The sequence below is a fragment of the Aythya fuligula genome, chromosome 9, assembly GCF_009819795.1.
Source record: "Aythya fuligula isolate bAytFul2 chromosome 9, bAytFul2.pri, whole genome shotgun sequence".
Taxonomy (NCBI): Eukaryota; Metazoa; Chordata; class Aves; order Anseriformes; family Anatidae; genus Aythya; species Aythya fuligula.
In genome coordinates, this window is record NC_045567.1 from 21,772,595 (window position 1) to 21,791,938 (window position 19,344).

Below are 19,344 nucleotides of genomic sequence, written 5' to 3' on the forward strand. Positions count from 1 at the left end.
TCCTCTAACCAGGCTGTAAAAACATAATTACAAGAAGAGCACTGCAGTGATCTGATAAACCTATTTCACATTTAACCTGCTAAGCTGTTGTTAGCTTTTAAGATGCTTGATGCATTCACTTAAAATCTTCCTGTTCCAAAAAGAAATAGGAGAGGTGGCTAAGAAGTGCCTAGCTCTGCTGCATCGTGTTACTTCTGTGCGCTGATTTTCGGAAACGGTGGACTTCTGGCAGTTGGCAAGAGTTCCCCCCAGAACTGCCTTATTCCAGGACTGTGCATCCGATTGGATTGGGGAGAGCTAGGAGATGGAAATCCCGTTAAGCATATTGTGAGGCTAACACAGGGATCAGATGGTTATACTGCTCAAGCTGGCAATTTACTCTTTAATTCTCACTGTCGGTGGGTTAACTCTCAGAATGAACGCCTGGTAAGTGGCAAATTTTAAAATGGCAGGGTGTGGTTGGTTTCTGCTAATATCCGTGTCACCTGGTGGCACATCAGAGTTAATGTTTGTTAATCCCTTGTCCACACACTTACAGTTCATCAAATGCTCGCTGCAACATCAAAAAATTGCCCCAAGTCCTCTCAAATGTTAACACAATGCCTAAGCCTAGAGAAAATTCGTTACGAAAATTGCTGCCGGAGATGCATTAACATTAACAAAGGGCTGTAATTCTGCTATAGTTCAGCATGACCTTACAGAAAATGAGCTACCTTTTTGTAACGTAATGCAAAACACATAGAAATCCTACATTGCATAGTATTAAAAAAAAGTTAGCAATGGTGACTAAATATTTTTGTTGTTGATGCTACTGCGGCTGTACTGTTGCTTTCTGAGCCTTCCTAATTAAGAAGAAAATCATACCCAGAATTGTTATTTTTCAAAAAATAAAAATAAAAAATCCAATGCTAGTGTTTTTAAAATAACCTGAGAATAATTTGCTTGTGACTTGAAATGTAATGAATCAAAACAGTCTTGAGTACAGGTCCTTTGCTGGGATGTTTCAAGATTGTCTGGGTGAGGATGAACCAAACGCTTTCTGAGGTATTGGGTTGCCCAAACAGATTAAGAGCAAAGTATTGCATCAGCATATATTTTTCATCAGATGTGTTAAGCCATGTGAATCACTTTTCAGGAAAAGTAGGAAAGTTTAATATTAGGAAAAAATACTTCCTATGGTAGAAGCAAAAACAATATAATAGGGATGCATATACATGTATATTTTTTTCTATTTTACCTAATGAGGGAAGTTTGGAGAGAGAACACTACTTCTCAGCCCCCCGGCATCCTGTCTTTGATTTTTGGCACAGGAGCAGGACTGCTGTATGCTGTAGTGAGGTGCGAAAACCACAATTCATAAAGATGCTTTATTGGCCCCTTTCCAGAGAAGATCTAGATGTTCTTGGCTGGATTTCACAGGCATCAGGGTATATTTCTGAGTCATGCAGTGGTCTGTCTATCTCCGTGGTCCTGTTTTTGCTGGAAAAGTGGTAGAGCAGCAATGGAGCAGGAGAGAGGGGGACGTAGAAGATGAGTTCTGAGTAGAACAAAGCAATGTGGACTGTATCAACTTGGCCTAGGCCTCGGTCTGTCAATTAGTGTCACTGTTAGCTAAGATGATTTAGGGCAGCGTAGTCCACGTTATCCCCTTTGCACTGATGAATCTATCGGTAGGTGTTTCTGTAGCCTGACAGCTCCCATCCAGTGTCTGGTGGTTGCAGCCTGAGCTACTGGCACTAGATAAATTCTAATGCAAAAGCTGGAGCTGGAGGCATGCCTTCTTCTGTACACTCTTACCCAGATTTAGTGCCTGGGGTTACCTCTATGGCAAGCAGTGCTGAAGTCCCAAAACTGGGATTTGAGCCTTCCAGTATAGGATGCACCAAGACAGCATCGCTTCATCCTCAAGTGCCAGAAATGGTAAGCATACGCTATGACAGTAGTAGCTCTAGTCTTACTGTTGTCACCAGATATTTTGTCAGGACCGATCTAAGTCAGAACTTTATTTTCTCCCCTTCTTACAAAATCAATAATAAACATGTCTCAGCTGATGGGATGTATAGCTTTGGTCTTCAAAAATGGAAGGCAAATAACGATATCAGACAATTTTGTTACCAGTTCAAGGGCTGTTGTTTACCAAAATGCAATGATGGAATGGATTTGTATAAATAGAGAACCTGCTAAACTAGAGTCTAAGCAGGTTTTAATCCACAGTTTCCAAACACTGTCTGTCATAAGTGGGGAATCTGTGGAAGAGTGATAATCCTGATTTCTTCTCCTTATGTGTTCACTGAAGCAAGATGCATTTCAGTGGAGCCTAACTTCTGTGTAATGAAATGAGCTGGGCTGACACAGAACTTGGCAAATGGCATCTTTATCACCGATCGCCCTTTTCTAAAATGAAATCTGTGTTCAGAAACATGAAATTCTTTATCTAAACCTCACTTTTTTTCTATATTTCCCCCAAAAGTTTTAAACCAGAGGAGTGTTCACAGCTGAGGCACCTGTATTTGTGGCAGCATAGGTAAGGAACAATGTGGTCTGATCAGGAAATCTGAGACAGCTAGGCTGGAAATCCCAAGTTTAATTTTGAACAAGAAGCTGTATCCTATAATTCTGGGATTAGAAACAATAACTGGACTCTACGGTGATGGTGTTGGCTTATAAACATGTGAGATCCTGCTTTTGGAAGAAACTGAAAAATAACCAGAGAAGGGAATGGGCAAAGCTGTGTGTTGGAGTGCCATGGTAATCATCTGACATCTGAGTGCACAGAATGTCCTATAAGATATAACACTGCTTGGGAGTGGGTGAGTCTAAGGGACGAATGAGACATGGCAAACCAATAAGTTCCTTTGAAATCTAAATTGACCAAACACTGTTTGTTGAAAAAATATTTTATTATTATTATTATTTATCTATCTATCTATCTATTTATTTATTCTTTCATTTTGTGTCCCTGAATCAAAATGGTTGGAAATGTCTGGATTTGCAACCGTAGAAGACCTGATTTTTTGTTTGACTAGCGTAGTCCTAAAGGGAACTGAAAAGTTTTGGTCACATTTTGCAAACTGACCAGATGCTGAAAGAACAAATCTGTTGGTAAAATTATATTACCAATTCCATGCACACACACCAGAGGTAATGGAAGATGCACTCTGCCATGCTTGTGTCATCTGTGGAACTTCACTCCTTTCACTCTGGACATGTGTTTTTACATTGTTCTCATATTTGCTTGTTTGGGGATTTTTTTTATTAGCCTATGTATGGATTTAGGGTATTTTTGATTGTGGAAGGACAAATTGCAACTGCACTGGTATCACACTGAAAAAGAAAAGTGTTGAGTAAACCCTGTCTTTTGAATTAGTTTTTGAAATGATGGCTAGAAATACAGGGATTCAGGTGCCGTCATTTAGGATGACCATAAAATGCTTGACAACCAGCTCGTATATCAGCATAAATGTGCTCTCCAGTCTGAATATGTATTTCCAGGGAGTTTCACAGAATGCAATGGGGTTTCCCTGAACTATCCAGACCCATTGTACCAGATGGTACCGTATGGAAGTAACACTGATCCTTTGACTCTGTTGATTTCTAATTAGGTTTCTAGTAATTAATATAGTTTGCAGGCCTTGCATGAACTCTGCAGATTACCCATTCATGTAAATGATTAACTGAAAGGGGATTACTCCTGGCATAAGTTCAACCAAAAAGAATTTTCCAGCCCTGAAAATCTTCTTTGACAGACTAGTAGGTAGTAACAGAGAATAAAATATTAACTTTGTATTTGTGTAATTCCATTTCAAAAAGGGTGAGTCGATATGAGAGTGTTAAAAGCATAAGCATGGTGGATATAAAGATACATTTTCTGGGATACATCTTTCAGTCATGCTTTTTATGGGATCACAATTTCTATGAAATCAAAATGCATATTCAGTGTGAAATAGTAGTTGGAGAAATCTACTTATCATTGCTATTATTTTATAATTCATAAGGTAAATTCTGTCTTTATGGCTAATAATGTGTTTTAAAAGTTCAACCCCATGGAAATGCTCTCAGACACAAGGTCTGATTTTTGGGTGGTCCTGTGTCCTGAGTGGGACTCAGTGATCTTTGTGGGTCCTTTACAACTCAGGCTATTCTCTGATTCTGTGATTTTACACTTTGTGTTCAGCAGCTTGGGCAAAAGGCTGAAATTCTCATAACTATAGAACATCAGTGGCAATGAGGGACACGTCGCGGCTCTGCTCACAACCCGTTCACCCAGCACGTGCACTTGCAAGATGATCCTGCCGAGTGTGCAGCCCCTTTAGCTCGGGCAGAGTCCACCTTTGTGTGTCAGCATCGTAGCTCCATAACTTTACTTTTTGTTATGTTTTAAAGTGTAAAAGTACAATGAAAACTCTAAATCTCCCTCACCTTTCCACCCGCAAAAAGCTTCCCTGAGTTTAGGGGGTCTATTTTAAGGTTATTAGAGGAATATGCATTTCTGAACCCATCATTTTCTCTGGTTTAGCATATTCTCAGTGCCTTTTCCAACATCTCCTGTGATCAGCCTATGTCTATACATAAATACTGAGTGAGGCGATTGGCTTTGGTTTTCATAACCCAGTGAAATCTATTTTAAACAGCTGCCTCAGGACTGACTGTGGGCTGATACATTGGAAGGTCAAATATTTATTTTGTGGGAAACGATGAGAATACTTGGGCACTTTGGACCAAATTTAAGCCTCAGGCACGCACACCGATCTCAGTGCAGGGCAGTCTGGAATGGGTTTTCTCCGGGGAACTGTCAGCGTTACACAACGTTTCTGATGGTGTGAGACACAGAATCGCCTGGGTGTAGGCAGTCTGCATCCAGTCAGTGGGTGACACAGATACCGTGGGGCTGGTGACATACCGACAGCATCAGCTGAAAGCTTCACAGCTATGGAGATGAGTTATAAGGGGTCGGAACTGAGAAAAGGTGGAGGATGGAGAAAGGGAAGAGACAGAGCAGGAGAGGGAGCTGTGGGGAGTACGGCGTGGTCTGCCAGGCTGGGAAAGGTGAGCCAGGTACTGGAGCAGGCCCAGCACCAGCTAACCTGGCACTGGCGGAGTCAGCAATGCCAGGAAGCATTTTTCCATCCAATTTCTTGGCCCATGCGATGTCTGCTTCACCAAGGCAGCCCACAGCAGATCGAGCCAAGCAGGAGCACAGCACGGAAGCTGCTGCAGGCAGTGACATTCGTGCAGAAGGTGGGAAGAGAGCAGCAGAGGTGCGTGCTAGGGGAAGGGAGGAAGAAATAGCATCGTAGTGACTCAGTCCCCTCCTACAGAGAGTGCTGGCTGCGCTGGGAGGGAGCAAAACTGGGAAAGGAGCTGCCTTAGGGGGAAGTAAACAAGGGGCACTGTGTTACTGCATGCTACAGGACTCAACATTAACAATCCCTAGCAGATAAATACCCAAAGACATTACATTCTGTGTAAATATTGAGCCAAATGCCTCCCTGGTATAACCGCAGTGACTGTACTACAAGAAGCATTCTGTGTTATTGTAGCCAGGTGCTTGGGGGTTTCATTTTCTTTAATGGATAAAAAGGGCCACTGAAAACAGAGTTGCTACCTTGCTTGAGCTTCATTGAAAGACACACAACTGAAGGGAGAGGAAATCCCCAAAATGATACTCAGTGATTAAGTACATAGAATATAGGATTTCAGTGTTTGCAAATCCTTTTTTTCAAATGAACTTGTGGCACTAATCCTCTAATGGCATTATTTCTTTGGAATATATGCCGGATTAAGGAGTCACAATGAGGCAAAGTACAAAAATCCACATTAATCTCTCACCAGTGGATGCTGTGTGGGATGCAACTTTAACTGTTTTGTTCCAAAATCGGTTCTGTCCCTATCTCTGCCCCAGGTCCACCCAGAGGGAGGTACAGATATAAACACATGTGACACTGAGCACTTGGCAGATGGTCACTCACCGTATTGCTGGATACAAAGGGGAAGGCGTTTATTATTTTTAAACTGCAAAAGCTGAGCCTGCCCGTGACGGAGGGCAGGCACCGTGGGGTAGGAGCAGGACAGCTCCCCAGCAGCACGCCATGGAGGAGACAACACCCGATGTGGCACAGCCTGGGCTTGGTCTGCCAGCTAGCGGGGGCCAGGCTGGGACTGCCATCACGGTACGTTGCATGTTCTGGGCACACCCTGCCTGTTGCAGAGGATTTAACACACTTAAGGACTTCCCTGGTCCCGAGGAGCGGAGCTTAGCAGATATTCCCCTGCCACCTTCCTGCCGAGCTGCAGTGGGCATCGAGCACCACAGGCACAGACAGGGGTTGCCTTGCATCCGTCTCATCCCTGGCCATTCCTTTGTCAAGCACAGCATGGAAAATGGAAAGGGGACAGCCAACACTACAACAGACTTGGAGATCCTTCCTGGTTGGGAGTAGAAGTGTGCCCCCTGTTCCTGCAGGGAGAGACTGCCCACCACACTGTTCTGTGCATCTTTTCCTACCGTAATCATTTCCCCGTGTAGTATATCTCACAAGCAGGAGGATTTTCCTGCTGTGCACTTTAAGTTTCTCTCTTTAAATCTTATCCTGTTGGCTCCTGGCAGCAGCCGTGCCTCGTTCAGCCGGGTCTGAATCATTCCTGCGTTGACACACTGAGTCAAGCTGTCCCCAGGCTGCTGTCTGCTCGGCTGCTTTCCCTGAACCATTGGGTTTATTGCCCAGCGTTATCTCTCCCCACCAAAGCACTCCACTTTGCATATGTCTCTGGTGTGTACATAGCAGAGGAAGGCCCAAAGCTTTTAAGGAAGTGTGAGTGGTGTTGGAACAGGCGCAGACCCGGGAGAGCAGGAAATGGAGATTCTGCCCCATAAGGGGAGACGAGAAGTATTTGGGGGGCTTAAGCTATGTAAGAGAAGACAGCAATGGTTAGAAAAAATCACTGAAGCCAAACAGGCTCAGGAGAAGTGACCACAAGCACGTTTAAGCTAGAAAATGTAACGCTTACTGTCAGAGAACTCAGATTCTAGGGCAGATAGTATAGGTATAGGGCAGTATGTATATATGACGTGTTACATGATTGCCCCATAAAGCTGTGTCATGCTGCTGCCTACAAGCAGCCTGCACGGGACGGCACAGCAGGACCTCTCCCCTCCTGTCTCGCTGCCCTGCGGTGCCAGAAGCGAGCTGTGCGGGTGCCTTTCTCCTACAGGGCTGTGCAACGCCCGGTGGCACGGCACGCAGGGCTTTGCTCAGCCTCCAGCAGCCCTTCTGAGAGGTATGGACAAAAGGGGTGGGAAAACAAAGAGCTTTTCTTCAGGTGCCCTGCAACCTGATCTGTGAGGTGGCTCGGCCCCTGCCAGCAGCAGCTGTCAGGCCAGGCAGTGGTTAGGGTGCAGCATCGAGGGCTGTGCTGCCGCTTCCTGGCTTCTCACCCGTCGCTGGCCCGAGCTGGGACATGGTCTGGGCGTTCAGGTGGCTTCTCAGCTCTCTCCCCAGCAAGAAGAGGCCGTCTGATTTCTTCAGGAGACCGTGGAGGAGAACAGAGGCAGCAGGAAGGAGCCCACAGAGCTGTCGTGCAGAACTGCTGCCGCCGGGCTGGTGAAGACAGAAACTCTTGAAAGAAAAGTATGTGGAAAGTCCTGTTAGGGAGAGGAGCGAGGTCTGGCTTGCATGTCGTGGCTCTCTTCTGCAAGCCCTGAGAGTGCTGCAAATGTGAAACAAATCCTCAAGCGTACCAATGGAAAAAACAGGTATGTGTTTGTGTCTGTTTAGAATAATACTGCACAAAAAGCAGCGGGCATGAAAACCGGCACTGCTTTGCAGCCCAGGAATTGTGCCTGTACATCTCTGTGCTTTGCTTTGAACAATGTCTGTGCTTTATTTGAGAATACAGCTGCGGTAGGCTATTAAGAGCAAGCTTAACACAATGCATCAGGTTTTTGTAAGTGCTCTGCCCTTGAACACTTGTATCAAAGCAGATAACTTCCAGCGTGAGAAAAAACACATACGTGTATGCTGCTGCTGCCAGCGACGTTGTATTTAACAGTTATTAAAGTGATTGAGTTCGTGTGCTCTGGGGATGGCAGCGGATGGTGTGAGGAGTTCAGTGTGGGGCTGTGAGCACAGGAATCAGCTCATGAGCCCTGACCCCCGTCCTTCCCCTGCAGTGCCTGGCACACAGCAGGACTCAGTACATCCCCCTTCCACCCAGGCTTCACGCAGCAAAATCAATGATTGCCTGCTTGGTTTGCATGAGTCACTGCCCGGTTAAAAGCATGTGTGTGCAGGTAAGTGCTAGAATTAGGCCTGGAGAAAGAGTGTTATATTAACATTTAGAGAAAAACAAAGCAGCTCAGAGTCAGCAGATGATGATACGGTTTGTGTAGCATAAATAGAAATAAAGAAATAATATATAAAAATATTATAAAATTTAATTTACATGTCAATTAGTCACTGAAATTGAGGTCATTATAGCACTGAACTTTTTCAAACAAGTTGTCTGGAGGGGGGTCTTGTTTTTTTTCCAGCATTGGCACACTCCCAGCACTCAGAGCTGCAATATCTGGTTGTTTTCTGCACTATCACTGCAGCTTTGCTCTAAGGTTAATGGGGTTTCATTTGCTTGTTCCACCCCGAGCTGGGAGAGCGTGACATTGTTTGGGAAAAGATGTCCTTGTGCTCCCTGCTGCACACCTCCTCCTCTCACCTTCCTTTGGAAGGAGGGGAAATGAGTTCAGAGACTGAACAGTGAGACTAAACAGTGATAGTGATATTGGTGTGGAGGGGATGGTAGGAAATTCTCAGCGCCCCTGCTGCTATGAAAGAGGGTAAGGAAGAGTGAATGTTAATAAAGCTAATTCCTTCTCTGCTGATCCCCCCAAAGGAGACACTCAGGGCTGCCAGACCAAGAATGAAGAGGCCATCCCAAAGAGCTCCCCGTTTGACTTCGTTATAAAACAGTTCCAAGGGAAGAGATCCTCTTCTGGGAAAAGGAAAGAGCAGCCTTCAGCCATCAAAAAATTCTTCAGTGGCTTTGACTTTGGGAAATCTGAAGGCAAGGACGGAGGGGAAACCAAAGAAACAGAAAAAAACAACTCCAGTGCTGAAGATCAGAGTGAGAAGCAAGATCTCTCTTTAGACGGTAATGTTGGTACAGTAAAGAAATCCACGTGCATGTGTGTACATTTTAATTTCATAGAGAATCATGTGCTTTTCTTGCTAGCCCAGATGTTGTATTTGCTGCCTGTAATTTATTCTTTAGCCAGAATTTGCTTCTGATTGAAACATTATGAAGGATGTGCCGTCTAACTTAATAGGTCCCAAGCAAGGAGTGGGACCCGTGTTGCTGAGGAGGGATAAAGCTTTGGGGTGACCTCCCTCTTGATTTCCAATGTGAGAGGTCAGTGCTGGAGTCAGCTCATTAGCTGCAGAGCTTATTTGGTTTCAAAGCCAAGCTTTGAGCAGTAGCTTGGCTTGTTGTATTTAAGATTGGTCTCTGTCCACCCTGCTGCTAAAGCAATCTGAAGACAACAAGAGCAGATGTCTCCTACCCATGGCACTCGTGAGGGGGAGGGGAAGGCAATGGAGGTTTGTTATGAGTCTCATTTTGTGCACACAAGAGTTCTCTTTGCATCCACACCAGAGAAAACGAAGGTTTTTTTAAAAAGGTGCTGGAAGGTGAGGTTTAAAATCTCATCCTTGGTCCTGAGAGTTGTAGGTAGGTTGGGGAAAACAAGGAGAGGGCAGCTATTGTGAGTGGGGTTACTGTTTTGTGTAGTTTGGGGCTGTTTGATTGTTTATTTATTTTCCAGCTACGGACATGAGATGAAATTGCCAGTTTTTTAAAGGATTTAGTGAAGAATGTAAATGCAATTTTCCTTTCTGTACAAACTGTGCGGGGGAAGAATGTAAGGAAAGCAGGAACTGCCTTAAGCAGACAATGTATGAAAATGAACACAAGCTGTTCCAAGGCAGAAGATCACTACGCAACTGCAGGGCCACTTGGTTCTCACTGTCCAAGTGCAGACTGTACTCCAGCAATATGGCATGCAGAGGTGGTTGTATGACGTGCATCCAGAATAGCTGCAGCCCTGAGTTTTGCAAGAATTTAATGTGCTTGAACTAACCAAACACCCACTGGCATAGGTAGCATGGAGATGAGTGAAGAAGACTGTTTTCTCATTGTGCACCATGAGCTTTTTGATCTGATCTATAGTGATCATATCACTCAGGTCGTTGGTCCATATGGACCAAAAATAGAACCCATTTTACTGGCAGGTTCAATCCATTTTGTAAAGTCTTCACCTGGCAGCCACAGACAGGTTTTACATGCTGGGTTAGTTGCAGGGTTAACCAGGACCCTATTTCTTTGTTACTCAGATGGACCTTCACATCCCGTTTCTGAAGCGGAGTCACCATCTGGTGAGCAGAGATTTAACCAGTTCATGCAGAAACTGGGAAAGAAACCCGACAGCAAGAACCTGGATCTAAACAATTGTGCATTAAGTGCAGCAGATGTAACAGAGCTGGGTAAATACACATTTTACTCAACTAGATGCTTCATATATTTCTTTAATACTTATTTGCTTGTTCAGTTGTTCGCTCTCCTCTTTTTCTTTCCCTTTCTTTTATATCAGGCTTGGCTTTATTTAACATTCCATCTGGTGGTTCCAACCTTCTGAGAAATGTTAATTAATGAGTTATATTAATTATGTAATATATATAAATATTAAAACCACACAAGTCTGTGAAGCTGGAGAATGTCCTTATGCTCAAACTACTGATAAGAAAATACAGAATGTCATGATTTTATAGTGCTGTACTGGTTTTAGAAAGCATCTCTGTATTAAGATGTATTCACATGCAGGGTTTGCAGATAACATGCAAACAGAATGCATTTTTTCTTGTTTTTTTTTTTTTTTTTTTTTTTTCCTTCAGCTTCTTTACTGCCATTTCTCCCAGAGCTGGAGGAGATCAGTCTGTCCTGGAATGGTTGCGTTGGAGGGGCTCTGAAAGCCCTCACTGTGCAGCTCCATCATGTGAACCTGTTACGAGTCCTTCGACTTAACAACTGCAGGCTGACGGCTGAGGATGTCACCTCCTTAGGTACAGGATGGAATTTGCATTTACTTCCAGACAGCTTGGGTGTAATGTAATCCACCTCGTCTCTTACCATGCCCTGCCTCTGCTGCTTCCACACTGGACAAAATAAACTCCTGCTGTGGAAGGTTAGAAAGAAGTTGGGTTTATGTACGACCTCATACATTGGAGTGGCTCTGCCAAGTTCATTGCTCAGATTGTGAAGCTGTATCATTAAGAAGGGAACAGAATTCAGTCCCATTTGGAGAAAAGCATGTTTTCCATCTGGATTAGTATTTTTTTGGCTACTTTTGATATCTAATGGTAGACAGAAGAACTGAAACAAGCTGTCAGTCATAACAGGGTCAGCTTAGGACTTCGTGCTGCAGGACAGATGCAGCGCTCATCACAAAATATTTGATGGTCTTTTGGAGGAGGCTTAAAACCAGAAGTGCTGCCTCGGAGCTTTATGACTTGTTTTTGTGAGTCTGGGAGAAACTTATTCTTCTGCTTACTTCTTTGCTTGGAGTGCCTGCAGCCCTACTTTTGCAAAGCAGGAGATGTAAGGGTTTTAACAGCGGTGTTATGCACTCAGGTCCTGATGCTGAGTCACTTACCTCTGGGCCTGGCGTTTACTGCTGGGGTGGGTCTGTGATACTTATCTGAAAGAAGGGCAAACTCAACCAAGTTATTCTAGAAACCTGCTGTTTATTTTGCAAGGTCTGAAAACTGGTCTGAGTTTGAAGGCTGTTTTTTTTCCGTCATTCAAATCCATTTTTTTTTTTCAGGAAATATTCAGAAATAAAACAACATATATGGTAATAGCTCAAAAGTGGGTCATGCTATCTGTTGGGGAGGAAAAATCCATCTTTGCAAAAGCTGGTGAAAGTAATTGGTCTGTTTCTGATGAGGGCAAAAGCTGTGTTTCATTTTCTATTGGATTTTTTCAAACATTTCTTTCTTTTTCAGCCCCCTTTCTCATACTTTCTCTTCTCTTTGAGTTTTATTGGTTATATTTTCAACTAATTTATTCTGCCTTGTTCTTCCATGCTGTTTCCTTCCCCCTTGGCTCGGTCTCTGCTGAGACAGACACAAAACTGATCATAGGATTTGAATTTGCAGTCAAAATTTGATTCCCTTGAGATGTGGAATGACAACAGTCTGTTTGCATTGATCTGCCCGTGATTTTAAAAATAACACACATGTTTAGGCCAGTACTGCCTGTTTGACCTTGTCCATCCATCTGTGGAAATACAGCCATCTGTGGAATCTGTGTATTCTGCTTGGAAATAAATGCCTCAGATATAACCATAATATCAATCTCTCCTATCTGATTGCTCTGAGCTGTGACTGTAAGAGGTGGTAGGAAGCCATTCCTGAAGTTATAGTCCATTATTTATCTTCTGGGTGGAAAATGTGTCTGGAATGCTACTTCCCACATCAAACAGAAACAGGCTGTGCTGCAGTGAGAAAGCCATTTCTCAGCTGTAGAGCATTGCTCAATATTCAAGATTGAGGAAACCACTTAAAATAAATGAAAGAAAAAAAAAATTAAGATGTATTTTTCTCTCAATCCTGGATGTTCACTTATAACAACAGAAATCATTATTTTTGTATCAAAAATCTTTTGTGAGGAATTAGTTATGAAAACACACAGACAAGAAAAATTCTTATTATTAAAACTCAATTCTCAGTTTTTAGGTTGATGACGAGACTTTAGATCAATGATTTATATGTGACACTTTGAAATTGCATTTGCATATGGTCTGATTTATTTAAATGGGGTTAGGAGAATGTACATCTGCCTCTCCCCACTGCAAAGCAATTTAGGAAGTTGGATTTTGTAGTGGATATTAGTGTTGCAAAGAAGCACTTACACAGTTCCAGCTGGCTGGTGCCAAGTCTGGAAAAGGGTAATTTTTCTGAATAGAGTCAAAATTGGTGCTGTCTGTCTTGAAATCCAGGGAAAGTTAGTTTGGGTCAAAACAATGCTTAAATGCTTATCTTGATTCCTTATGAAGTGAGTTGGAAATTCCTGCCAGAACCAAACCTTTTAAATTTCAGAAATAGCTATGAGACGACTTCTTTCATCCCATCCAAAACGACCTGTGGATGCAGTACAGAGGATGCTGGAAGTTTGCCAAATAAAATAAGGAAAAACTATACAGGACAGTAAATTCAGGCTTGTTGCTTCCCTGTAGACTACTTTCTGGGTTGTGGCACAGCTCTGCAATGATAGGCAAACAGTCTGATGAGTATTTGGGAGCCTGGATAAATATCAGGTCTGCGTGTGCTGTGACAGTAACTTGTGGTCTATACTGCTCCTTGGGCAAGGTGAGAATTTATACAATGTTGTTGCAGTAGCATGGCATACACCAATTTTCCTATCAAACCATATAAAATATAATAACTTGAGAATTAAATGGCTAACTTTTCCCTTTTATGTATTCAAAACCTGTATTTTTTCCTTGCATTGAAATTGATCTTTAGAATGAATCATCTTGGACTTCTGTTACAGGAGAGGCATTTGAAATTGTTCCTCAACTTGAAGAACTGGATTTATCATGGAACAGTAATATAGGTGGAAAACTATCACTCCTGACAAAAAAACTCCCAAAAGGATGCAAGATAAAACTTCTGAAAATGACAGATTGTAACCTGACAGCAAAGGATGGAGAATCCCTTGGTAAGTGTATCCACATAGCTAGACTGAACAACTGGCTTCACAAAAATGTAACTCATTTGACTTCGATGATGGCTGTATTCAGGTCAGTATTAGTTGAGAGCTATTTATTTCATGCTTCACATTATACCACTATTTACCACACAGTATTGATATTTAATGCACTTCCTTCCAAAGAGGAGTGTTTTTCTTCCTAATCACGTGAGGGAGAATTAAGTGGAAGAATAACTGGGTCTAAACCACAGTCTGGCTGGCCCAGTGGTCCACGATTGCTGCATCCTTTGAGACCCCAAGCAAGTCTTGTACACCAGCACTTCCAACGCTGATTACTTGAAGTTTAAACAGCTGAATATGTAGTTAGCCGTGGGATGGAAAGGAAGGACTGAGGGGTAGGAGTTTAGGCTGAGCTGGCATTCAGTTGCCATTCCTCCCCTCTTTCCTTTTACCATAGCTTAATCCTGTGTGGTCTTTTGATCTGATTCTGTATTTTAAAACATTTTCTCCCTAAAAAAAATTCCCTGTGCTCTGTTTTGATCTCCAGTGCAGGAAATGTCTCATATGAAGCATGTAATTCTATATCTTTTCATTATAAATTTTTCATTCCCTTTGTATTCTTGTTTTTTATTCCCCTGTATTTTTTCTTACCATCTTGTATTTTTTCATGATTTTTTCATATAGATTTTTCAGAGATTTTCTTGATTCCTATCCAATTCCTGTTTTGATGTATTTTTTGGTAGAACAGAAACTGAATAAGTCTAAACCACACATACAGGCAAACCCAGCCTGCCTCTTCCTGTTTGTCAGGGTGTTATTTTTTTCTAGTATTCATCTGTATATTCCAGAAAATTACCAATTCTGTTTTTGTTTTTGTTTTCCAGCTGAAATGCTAACTGTGATCCCAAACCTTGAAGTATTAGATCTCTCTATCAACAAACACATTGGCTGCAGCATGAAGGTCATTGCTCAGGATCTGAAAAATGTGCCAGGCCTCAAAGAGTTAAACTTGCACATGTGTGGATTAAAGCACGACAGCCTCCAGGGCTTAGGTTAGACTTTACATTCAGAAAGACTTTCATTCTGAATAAACTGTACATCTGAAACCCATTTAAGAAAGGCAACGAGGTGGGGTTTTGCCGAAGGTTTGGCAGTATTAATGGGCAATGGTTATTTGCTGTTTGAGGATTGATAAAAGACTTTCAGCAGGAGTTAGCATTTATCTTCCCTGAGCTGAACATTGCAAAAGTCAGTGGGGAGAGTCACCTTCCATGCCATTTATCTGAGACACATCTTAGGGTGGATTAATGGCCCTCTGGACGTGCGTCCTCTATCTCCAGACAGAACATAGGCAAGGGCACAGACTGGCTAGCTAACTTTTAAAGACCTAATCCTGCTCTCAGAGGGGAATCCAAATTTACCATTTTCACTTAATGAGTGTCCAGTGAAGCCGTATGAAATGGGCTTATTATCTGTGGCTCTCCCTAGTGGAGGTCTTGTCCATAAGACAAAACAACTGGCACCAATTTGCACTTCCAGTCATCATTTCAGCAACATGTTGACTGGATGGATCTGGGGGATGAATTACCTCACCTTCACCTGCTCTTTTAGAGAAGGATGGAGTTGCATGGATGGGGAAGCTTTGCGGTATTACTGTGTGTCTGCTGTGTTTATACATTGAAGCTTAGTGTAAGAGCTTTGACTTCAATAGCTTGTGCAAACTTTGACATTAAAGTAAATAAATGCTAAAGCTGTGACCTGTGCTATTGCAGCAGCCAGTGACCAGCACGCTGCCTTTTCCATTTCAGATGCTGCCTTACAGCACCTTGCAGAGCTAAGAAAATTAGACATATCATGTAACAAAGAGATTGGTGGTAGCTTCAAAGACGCAGCAGCTCATTTGGCCAACTTGAAAAATCTTGAAGTCCTTGATCTCCACCAGTGCTGTGTAACAGAAGAAGATGTGACTGTTTTGTGTAAGGACATTTTAAGGAAATTCTTTACAAATGTATGGTTGTGACTTCTGAAAATATCTCAAAGGCATAAGAGATTCTGCCCAACTTAGTCTAACAGATCTCAGTACAGTTTTTGTTAGGCAGTTCTGGAAGTGCTTTATTTTTAAGTTATTGTACACTCACTAAAACCAATAGAGAATAATCACATTAATATAGTTTCAGTTAGCAGTGACGATATATTTTGGAAATAACCTCCATCTCATTTAATGTTAAATTCCCTACTTTTCCATCTAGGAATTTCAACCAGTGAAATTTCAACAGGAAGCTGTGTCCTGACAACCTTCCATATACTGTGTAATACCTAATTTCTTAAACATTCCTACTGAAAATGCCAAGGCTGTTCGTGGAGTAAAACATTACTCATCAAGTGTCAAAACTTGGCCTTCACTTTTGGATTGATTTATAAAGAAAAGTAATGATGTCAGTCAAATTTATAACTACATATTTGTCCTAGACCAGTGACTGTCTAACAAATATTTCATGTTTTCAAAGCCCAGGTGATACCTTTACTCTCCAGTCTTCAAGAGCTGAATTTATCCTCGAATAAAAATGTAGGAGTCTCATCTGTTCCTCTTCTTGGCAGACTCAGATTTTTACCAAATTTGAAATCTGTGGCCATCAGCAATTGTGGTTTAGGTGAAGAGTCCTTTTCATCACTAGGTAAGAATGTTTTTTAAAGTGTGTCTATCCTCAGTGTCTTGTTGTGGGATAAAGACCTTAATTCTGTTGGCTGAACTCCAGAGATAATGGTTACATTATACTATATGTCCTGAGTAGAAAAGTAATTGTCTCTGCTCTGGTTGCCTTGTGATGAGACCAGTGCTTTGTGGGACTTGGTTGCAAGGGAAGATCATTGTATGTCTTCCCCTGTTACACCTGCCTGGATGAAGTCCTTTGAGTCCTTTGTCTGATAGTGAGCTTTCATATACTGCCTAACATCGGAAGAGGAGGAGGCAGAACAAGGTTTTATATTATGCTGGAATTACAGTTTGGTTGTAAGACTGCAATTATTACATTTATAACAGAGGGATCTGTTAGTTACTGTGCATTGTACAGTTCTGGTATATTTTGTGCTGTTTATTGGTGGCATTGAAACCCATCGTAAAACTCAACTTCCTTCAGCAAAAGCAGCATCAAGCTGAACTGTTGTGAGATCCCCACAGGAAGAGCACAATATTTATATCATTACAATTATGTAAGGATGACATCATGGAAATCAGTGCTGTCAAAAGATACAGTGCATTTTGCCTTCCAAGGTGAATTACAGTAAAAAAAATTGCTGGTTTTAAATGGATTTAAAATGTTGTAAAAATGAGCAGTTCTACTAAATAGACTTCAGTGGGATGAGATTGTAAATGTAAAGAGAAAGGCAAGAAAACTCTTCGGAGTCCTTAAAGATCCTGGTTACATTGTTTAATGAGCATAGGAGGTATGTTAGGGTTTTTTTTTGAGGGGTGAGGGGGTTGGTCTGACTTTTATTAAGACAAAATAAATAATTCTAAGCACAAGTAGGCAGCCTGTTAGGAGCTTATTTGCAGGTGAATTGCCGGTGAGGTGTCTGTTGAGGCCATGTTGTTTTCTCTTAGTAAGCAGAAGTTGCTGGTCTTAATCTTTTCAGCTGAGGCTGCCCTTCACCTTCCTGAACTGGAGATATTAGACCTTTCTTGGAATAAGTGCGTTGGTGGCAACCTAAAGCTGCTTTTGGGAGCACTAAAGCTTGCAAGAGAGATTCAAGTGTTAAGACTGAGCAGCTGTAACTTGGTGGCGGAAGATTTGGCACTTCTAAGTACGTATGACATGGTATTTACTAGCAGTCAAGGAGCCAGTGCATGTAGACCACAATTCAGAAGGGACTTGTTCCATGTGCTGAGCACGTTTTTGCATAAATCAAACGAAAAGATGGAAAATACAGCAGTATTTTTCCCGGAAAGGGTTTTCATTTTGCTGAAAGCTGTGTGCCCTGTTACATGCACAGTGCAAAACCTGAAAATGATAAAAATACAAGGAATCACCCTCACAGTTTTATGTATTAATACAAAACTGCAGCACTTGGAAAAAATGTAGGGTTTGAGTCTGTTTTTTATATCAGATGTTTAAAGCTGCCACTGAGGAGTTTTATTTTGCTCAATTGCTCTTTTTGGGTTAGTAATTTATGAGAAATGTACATGCTGACAGCTAGTAAAGCAGGCACTACCAGCTCTCAGTCCATTAGGTATGTTTCTAGAGTCAAACTGTTGTGGGAGAATTAAAATAGAAATATTTAACCTACTTCTCAGCAGCTGGTAAGAAACTCTGGAAAATGGGAACCCAATGAAGGAATAAATTTCAGGATCCTTTTAAAGAAACCTATATATTTTAAAGCCATCCCTGTGATTCTGTGGGCTCATGGGTTCTGAATGTCTGAAATTGGCAATAGCTGCACAATAAGTGTTAAGGCCCTGTAAACTGAAGGCTGGTGGAATAAAGCCTGAACATTTTGACTTCACAAACATCAGCCTTGACGGGTGGCTCTTTTGCTAATTATACATTAATGATCCCAGCTCCCTTTAGGGTATATTAGGTCCATTACCCTCCCGTAGTGAGAGGTGGATGTTGTTATCGTGCATCCTTACAGAGTTTTGCTTTTCTCTTTCTAAATCTCCCTGTAGAGCCTGCCTACCTATTTTAATTAGCACTTCATATAACCTCCAACTGACTCAAAGGTGTTCGGGTAGCCATACAATTTTAACCTGACACTTTTGTTCCCTTTGAATTGTCTGTGTTTTTAATATTGTACACACCTTCAGCTGTGATAAAACAGTCTTTCTGAGAACAACAGCAAGTGATTGGCACATTGTATGTTGCCGAGGAGTTGATTCTTGCTGTTCGACTGCAGAAAGGCTCTAAATAATGTGGTAAATAATGTGGTATACTCCTCTTCTTACTTATAAGCTTTTAAAGCAATTGCTGGGATGTATTGATTGTGTTTCTGTGTGTCATTTCTTGCAGCGTTGCTGACGCAGGATGGCCATCTAGCCAGACTACGGAAGCTGGATCTGAGTTATAATAACAGCATCTCTGACGAAGGGTGGATGGTTTTCTGTCGCGGCTTAGCAGCATTCAAAGAACTCTCAGAGCTGGATGTCAGCCTTCGCCCCTCGTCCTGCCGTGACTGTGGGACGTGGTTCAGTGAGCTGCTAGCAGCACTGACAAAGCTGCCTGCATTGGCAGAGCTGGGGATGCAAAGATGGGTCCTTTCAGAGTCACAGCGGCAACAACTGGAAAGCTTTAATCAAGACAACAAGAGAAACATTCGTTTTGACTGCTGATGGAGGTTGGAGGTTTCTGGAAAGCCTTTCACAAACAGCATATGAACCAAGCATTGTGTGTCTTTGACTTAGAAAACTGCCCAGTTTTGAGTAATATCTTCTCATGAGAGCTCTTGAAATAGTTCCAAAATTATATAAAACAGTTATTTAACCTTCTGCAGACACAGATCCTTCCATTTATTAACATATTCTTTCAGATTCTCTGAGCCATGCTTATGCTGCTATGGTGACACTACTATATATGCCTAATCTTCTTGTGAATA

At 42.1% G+C, this 19,344-nt stretch overlaps 1 protein-coding gene across 1 annotated transcript; it reads left to right on the forward strand.

Annotated features, from left to right (window-relative positions):
• Nucleotides 1–5,147: 5,147 nt before the first annotated feature.
• LRRC31 (leucine rich repeat containing 31) lies at nt 5,148–19,344 on the forward strand. Its single transcript, XM_032193294.1, has 10 exons — nt 5,148–5,238; nt 8,887–9,144; nt 10,383–10,532; nt 10,941–11,108; nt 13,600–13,767; nt 14,643–14,810; nt 15,567–15,734; nt 16,266–16,433; nt 17,392–17,559; nt 18,762–19,344. Exons 1-10 carry the CDS (start codon nt 5,148–5,150, stop codon nt 19,079–19,081), a joined length of 1,827 nt encoding a protein of 608 aa, XP_032049185.1. The 3' UTR covers nt 19,082–19,344.

Excerpts from the sequence above, each read along its gene's own strand:
- LRRC31 (XM_032193294.1), top strand. The coding sequence starts at position 5,148 with ATGTCTGCTTCACCAAGGCAGCCCACAGCAGATCGAGCCAAGCAGGAG. Across the intron at positions 5,239-8,886 it reads CAGTGACATTCGTGCAGAAG|GAGACACTCAGGGCTGCCAG; the intron begins GTGGGAAGAGAG and ends ATCCCCCCAAAG. Across the intron at positions 16,434-17,391 it reads AGAGTCCTTTTCATCACTAG|CTGAGGCTGCCCTTCACCTT; the intron begins GTAAGAATGTTT and ends TAATCTTTTCAG.